This window comes from Heterodontus francisci, chromosome 13 (genome assembly GCF_036365525.1).
Source record: "Heterodontus francisci isolate sHetFra1 chromosome 13, sHetFra1.hap1, whole genome shotgun sequence".
NCBI lineage: Eukaryota > Metazoa > Chordata > Chondrichthyes > Heterodontiformes > Heterodontidae > Heterodontus > Heterodontus francisci.
In genome coordinates, this window is record NC_090383.1 from 18,153,701 (window position 1) to 18,160,989 (window position 7,289).

At 42.4% G+C, this 7,289-nt stretch overlaps 1 protein-coding gene across 1 annotated transcript; it reads right to left on the reverse strand.

The window, feature by feature from the left end:
• Window positions 1–1,743: 1,743 nt before the first annotated feature.
• Window positions 1,744–7,036, reverse strand: LOC137376759 (small integral membrane protein 26-like). The gene is made up of 2 exons (XM_068045754.1): window positions 6,845–7,036; window positions 1,744–3,480 (listed from the first exon to the last, which is right to left on the reverse strand). The coding sequence occupies exons 1-2, from the start codon at window positions 6,993–6,995 to the stop codon at window positions 3,299–3,301; spliced, it is 333 nt and encodes a 110-aa protein (XP_067901855.1). The 5' UTR covers window positions 6,996–7,036; the 3' UTR covers window positions 1,744–3,298.
• Between the last annotated feature and the right edge of the window lie 253 nt (window positions 7,037–7,289).

Genomic DNA, 7,289 nt, shown 5'->3' on the forward strand with positions numbered 1-7,289 from the left:
TGGGAAAGTTCCCAGGCGGCAGGAATGCATCGGGCCGCTGTCCTGACGTGCCCCTCCCTTAGTATCCCGGCCGCCCGCCTCCAAGACTGTCCCATGGGGCTGGGAAAATTCAGCCCTTTGTTGCAGCAAGGAACATAATTAGATAGAAAATCTGTTAAGCGGCAATAATCTTGAGAGAGATTCAATGAGTTTCAAAAGGATATTTGATAAAATACATGGAGTGGCAATATTAGCAGGGCTATGGGGATGAAAGCAGGGGAGTGGGTCTAATTGTGTAGTTCTTTCATTGAACCAGCATAGGCATCATGGAACAAATGGCCTCCTTCTGTCCTGTCTCTATGTTTAAGAAAATGAAGGAAATTTTATTAGTGATTAAAGCATCCATGCCAATGAATGTAGAAGGTGTCGCAGCTTTGTTATCCTGTGGTTACCTTTCTATCAAAGGGATTGGGTCTTCTGCTGTGGAGATATTGGAGGAAATTCTCCCAGGACAGATGGGAAGCCCATAGCAGGAGGTGCCACCTGGCAAACCAGCATCTGTGGCACTGGGGTGCTCTCCATCACACATGAAAGCAGTAGCCAGGCCAGGGTTGGGGCAGGAACAACCAGAGGCACATGGGTTTTTTATGGGTTCGGACAAATCACTAGTACCTAGCATATTAGCGAAGCAGGTTAACAGGATATCGGCTATGATGGCCGAACAAGGAAAGAGAGAAGGGGGTTTGGAAAATATCGGGCTTGCAGGGGTAGTGGAGCAGTGGGGGGGTGGGGGGTGGGGGCGAGGGGCAAGAGGTGATATAACATTGATAGTGAAATTAAAAACACGAGCGTACAGCAGTATCTAGAGCCCCAGAATAGTGTCTATAATCCAGGAGTTAATGAAGACTAAAAATGACTAAAGAAGTAGGTGGCAACCTGATTTTAGAGGCCAGAATACCATAACGTTAAATTTAAAATTTAACTGCAAAACTAAATGTTTTTAACTGAAATGTAAAACTAAAACTTAATCGTATTGAAAAATGCTGCTTAATAACAACAGCTTTAATAATTTAGCTTTAATTGAAGTTTTCAGCTACCAGGTTCTGCCCTTTTTAACTTGCCAAAGGGTGAAATAAGCTTCCAAATAGTTACTAAAAAAGCTGCTCAGTTAGCAAATTCTCCGCTTACTGGTAATTTAATGCAAAATCATTGTTAAATATTGTCAGTGAGCTGGGTGCTTGCTGGTTGTACAGCCATTTGCTGCAGTAAACAGTCAGAAACTTTCCCCAAGGTTCTGCAGCCTGAGACAAAATATATGCATTCTGAGTCTGCTCAATAAAATCGGATTTGCCTACGACTTTCTCTGTCCCTTTGTCCGTCTTTCTCCCTGATATTTGTTTTCCTTTATTGTGTCTGGTAATCATACTTTCTTGGAGTTGCGCTTTTATGTTTATTATATTCCAAACATTATTTTGGACATTAGAAATTTCAGTTACTGAGAAAGAAATTGCAGCTGAAATATTCTGATTTGTTTGGTTCCACTTTTTAAGAAATTACAACTAAATTTAAATTACAATTAATAAGTTTGCCAATCATCTGCAAGAAATTTGCAATAATGGAATAATATGAATATAGAAAATTTAACAGGCAAAAAGGTGTAACACAGGAAGTGTGATGAAACTGAGTTGACAAGTCACCTTGTTCACATTGATTTGGAGGATATGCTAGATTATAATAGTCACACAACACATAAAAAGTCACAGATCAGAAGTACACTCTTGGCTCTTTATAATTGTACATTTTTGAAAACTTCAAATCAGAAATCACAGATCAAAATTCTGGGTATATGATTAGATATAATGGATCGCCATGATCAAAAATACAGTTATTCAGATCTAAATATACTCAGTTCCCAGGTTAGTCATTACATGCTTTAGCCAGACAGTATCCACAACCATCTAAGTCCAACCTCTGTAATTTAAGGTTTGGTTACTGAAATTGGGGTGTTTCACTTCTGCGCTCACCAAACTCCCACAACTTTTTATCCAGAAAAGAGACTGAGCAAAAACTGGTGGGCTGGCCAGCACAGTAGAAAATTCCAGCTCCTCTATCACTTAGATAATGTGAGCCAGAGAGCAGATAGCTTATGTATCCCTCCACAACTTAAAAACCATTACAAAAATCAAATTACAGGCAAATTCAGAATTAAATCTTGCATTCTGGATATTTGATGAGCTTTCGGAGACATAACTTCACAACAGATTTGGATCCAAAGTGTATTAACTGTGCCGGATACAAGCAACAAAAGAGTGGATTCTAAGTGATTGCTTATAATTTCAAATGGAGTGTCACTTTGACCATGGAGGTTAAAACAATCACAATGAAAATGATTAACAATCCATCACAATGAAAATTATACACAATCATACATAGTGAATCTCAGGATCAGCAGGAATCCAAAACAAATTGCTAATTTTTAAATATACAATGATTAACTTTATACAGTCCAGTATTAATGAGCTGTATTCAATCATTTAAAATTCCTATTCACCTGCTAAGCCATTGTAACCATCTTAAACCTTTCTTTCAAAGTTTAAAAAAGGTTTATTGTGATGGCAGTAAAATGCATGTTGCTTTAGACAAGTTTTGATCTTTTCTCACCTGTTGGTTGATATTTCAATTGAACACATGGATGTATACAGTGATAATGAATTTGTGTGATATATAACTCTTAGGTGAGTATGGAAAAAATACAATAGACCCTGAAGTGTTTTACATTATATATTCCCTTCTACTTTGGATCTTCATCAGGCTTTTAAAAAGCTAAGGCCTTCTGAATAGAGAATCATCTCAGCCACGTCAAGCTGACTACTTTGAAAGCACTTTTGGAGAAAGTTATAAAAGAAAGGAGATGGGTTTGCAACTACAAAGCGGTGTTCTGGAGAGTTTGATTATTCAACTACAAAAAGATTGTGCGTTTAAACCTTCAACTGTTTGGAACCAAATTTTCTCCAGAACTTAAAAATAGCTGGATTCTCTCAAAACAGAACTAAAGTCTCACTCCACACAAGATGTGATGTTAGCACTGTATTGATGCTACAGATATTATCCATTAGAAATTGACACAATTTGTGTACAAGGATAATAGATCAAACAAGGTTCACTTGATTAGAGATACCGGGCTCTCAAGCACAGTTTGCACTGTGCAGGCAACTGTACAAATTGAGGGTACATTCATTTGAGAAACCCTCAGTGCCAGAGAAAAACTGAAGCATAAGCCTTTTAACAGTGCATTCCAAAGCAGTCATTATGCTGAATTCTATTTCTCCGTTGAAGTATCAGACGGAACACCAAAGACAGACTTCCCATAGGCGTAGATTCTGGATGAAAAAGGAACAAAACCTTCCTTTACAACAACATTTGTCTCTACAAGTTCTTTCCTAGTTTCCTCTTGAAGCTCAAAAGTGGTTCCCTCTTGGAGTTCCTGTTGGCAAGTGGCCTCTAAAAAAAGAAAAACTAATTAACAATTTTATTTAGTGCAGAAGAAAGGCCAATATGATTAGCCCCAAAACATTGATTGGGGGAAGGTGTTCCAAGTCATCCAATTTGAATAGTTTAAGAATGTAGGGCAGCTATGTTACAAATAAACACCTACCTGGAGAAGGATAAAAGCACACTAAGGAATCATTTTGGAAAATAACTTGCATTTATATCAAAAGCAAAATACTGTGGATGCTGGAAATCTGAAACAAAAACAGAAAATGCTGGAAATACTCAGCAGGTCAGGCAGCATCTGCGGAGAGCGAAACAGAGTTGAAGTTTCTAATGAAGGGTCATTGAACTTAAACGTTAACTCTGTTTCTCTCTCCACAGGTGCTGCCCGACCTGCTGAATATTTCCAGCATTCTCTGTTTTTGTTGCATTGATATCATACCTTAACGTGGTAAAATATCCCAAGGCACTTCACTGGAATGTTATCAAACAAAATTTGATACCGAGCCACGTAAGGATGTGTTGGTATAGATAGCCAGAAGCTTGGTCAAAGAGGTAGGTTCTAAGGAGCGTTTTAAAGGAGGAAAGATAGTTAGAGAGACAAGGAGGATGAGGGAGAAACTTTCAGAGCTTAGGGCCCAGGCAAAGAAGGCATGGCCACCAACGGAGGAGTGATTACAATTGAAGATGTGCAAGAAGCCAGAATTGAAAGTGGGCAGAGATCTGGGAGGGTTGTGGGACTGGAGGAAATTAGAGATAAGGAGGGCAAGGCCATGGAGGGGTAATAAACATTGGCCTTACCAGAGACCCCACATCGCATGAAAGATTAAAAAGAGTCTGGTTCACTATCAGACAGTGGCGAGGGGGAGTGATGGAGTCCATGGCTAGGGAGTGGAATTTGTGGCAGGGACCTAAGACAATGGCTTCAGTTTACCCATATTTAATTGCAAGAAACTTCTGCTCATCCAACACATGATCTTGGACAAGCAGCGTAACAAATCAAAGATAGTGGAGGGGCTTGAGGGAGGTGATGTTGAGGTAGAGCTGGGTGTCGTCAGCGTACATGTGGAAACTGACATGTTTTCGGATAATGTGACCAAGGAAAAGTCGGAAGAGTGAGCCAGACTCCTCTGTTGTATTGATGGACTGGTTCAGATATCCTTCAGGACACATAATAGGTGTGAAAAATCAATGATGGTAGTTTGTTCTATTGGTTTCACAACTGTTCACTTATGTGAATTGTGTTTTTCTAAACAATGAGCCAAATTGACCATGTGAAGGGTGGACCTACTGCACTGAGTGAGGACATAATTACCCATCATTCTGGCTACATTACAATGGTGAAAATTATCCACTACCTGTTTTACTAGGGGAGTTTTAGCTTGGACCAGGGGAGGTGGGTGTATTAGAGAAGAGATGAAAATAGATTTACTCTATCATTGTTGCTACACTATGCTTGAGTGAGATGGGCCTTTCACTGGGGGGGGGGGGGGGGGGGAGTGAAGTACAGGTAAAAAAATGAATTGCAACGGGCAACGTACTACACAGGGTGAAGTTTTTACCTTCAATTGGGCTATATACAACATTACAGTACCTTTACCATTAGGGAGCAGGAGGATTTATTTTGTAGGGGGTGGACTATTGCACAGGGTGATATTTATTCTGCACCAGGGTGATGTTTATCCTGCACAGGGTGATGTTTATCCTGTACAGAGTGAGGTATTGCACAGGGTGATGTTTATTCTGTACAGAGTGAGGTATTGCACAGGGTGATGTTTATTCTGTACAGAGTGAGGTATTGCACAGGGTGATGTTTATTCTGTACAGAGTGAGGTATTGCACAGGGTGATGTTTATCCTGCACAGGGTGATGTTTATTCTGTACAGAGTGAGGTATTGCACAGGGTGATGTTTATCCTGCACAGGGTGATGTTTATTCTGTACAGAGTGAGGTATTGCACAGGGTGATGTTTATCCTGCACAGGGTGATGTTTATCCTGCACAGAGTGAGGTATTGCACAGGGTGATGTTTATCCTGCACAGGGTGATGTTTATTCTGTACAGAGTGAGGTATTGCACAGGGTGATGTTTATTTTGTACAGAGTGAGGTATTGCACAGGGTGATGTTTATCCTGCACAGGGTGATGTTTATTCTGTACAGGGTGAGGTATTGCACAGGGTGATGTTTATCCTGCACAGGGTGATGTTTATCCTGCACAGGGTGATGTTTATTCTGTACAGAGTGAGGTATTGCACAGGGTGATGTTTATCCTGCACAGGGTGATGTTTATTCTGTACAGTGAGGTATTGCACAGGGTGATGTTTATCCTGCACAGGGTGATGTTTATCCTGCACAGGGTGATGTTTATTCTGTACAGAGTGAGGTATTGCACAGGGTGATGTTTATCCTGCACAGGGTGATGTTTATCCTGCACAGGGTGATGTTTATTCTGTACAGAGTGAGGTATTGCACAGGGTGATGTTTATCCTGCACAGGGTGATGTTTATTCTGTACAGGGTGAGGTATTGCACAGGGTGATGTTTATCCTGCACAGGGTGATGTTTATCCTGCACAGGGTGATGTTTATTCTGTACAGAGTGAGGTATTGCACAGGGTGATGTTTATCCTGCACAGGGTGATGTTTATTCTGTACAGAGTGAGGTATTGCACAGGGTGATGTTTATTCTGTACAGTGAGGTATTGCACAGGGTGATGTTTATCCTGCACAGGGTGATGTTTATTCTGTACAGAGTGAGGTATTGCACAGGGTGATGTTTATTCTGTACAGAGTGAGGTATTGCACAGGGTGATGTTTATTCTGTACAGTGAGGTATTGCACAGGGTGATGTTTATTCTGTACAGTGAGGTATTGCACAGGGTGATGTTTATCCTGCACAGGGTGATGTTTATTCTGTACAGTGAGGTATTGCACAGGGTGATGTTTATCCTGCACAGGGTGATGTTTATTCTGTACAGTGAGGTATTGCACAGGGTGATGTTTATCCTGCACAGGGTGATGTTTATTCTGTACAGTGAGGTATTGCACAGGGTGATGTTTATTCTGTACAAGGTGATGTTTATTCTGTACAGAGTGAGGTATTGCACAGGGTGATGTTTATTCTGTACAGGGGAGATGTTTATCCTGCACAGGGTGATGTTTATTCTGTACAGGGGAGATGTTTATTCTGTACAGAGTGAGGTATTGCACAGGGTGATGTTTATTCTGTACAGAGTGAGGTATTGCACAGGGTGATGTTTATTCTGTACAGAGTGAGGTATTGCACAGGGTGATGTTTATTCTGTACAGAGTGAGGTATTGCACAGGGTGATGTTTATTCTGTACAGAGTGATGTATTGCACAGGGTGATTTTACCTGCAGTGTCCTCGGCGCTGCTCTCAATGGTCGCCTGTTCCCGCTTCCTCTTCAGTTGGAAATAGCCGTAGGTACCAAGCATGGTCCAGATGCCAACGGCATAAACCAGGGAAACCCGGACATTCCAGCGCGCCACATCCTTCAGATTCATTCTCCGGCCCCGCCCCTCCGCTCTTCCCCTCCACCGCCCCCGCTGATAGCCCCGCCCCTACTGCCGGGCTCCTCCCCCTCTCCGGCCCCGCCTTCCCCCTACTGGCCCCGCCGCTACTTCCGGGTTCCACCCCCTCTCCGGCCCCGCCTTCCCCCTGCTGGCCCCGCCCCCTACCTCCGGGCTCTTACCCTTCCCCGATTCCGCCCCCACCTTTCCGGCCCCGCCCCTACCTCCCGGCTCCTCCCCTCCCCGACTGCGCCCCCACCGTCACCCTGCTGCCCCCGCCGCCTGCGT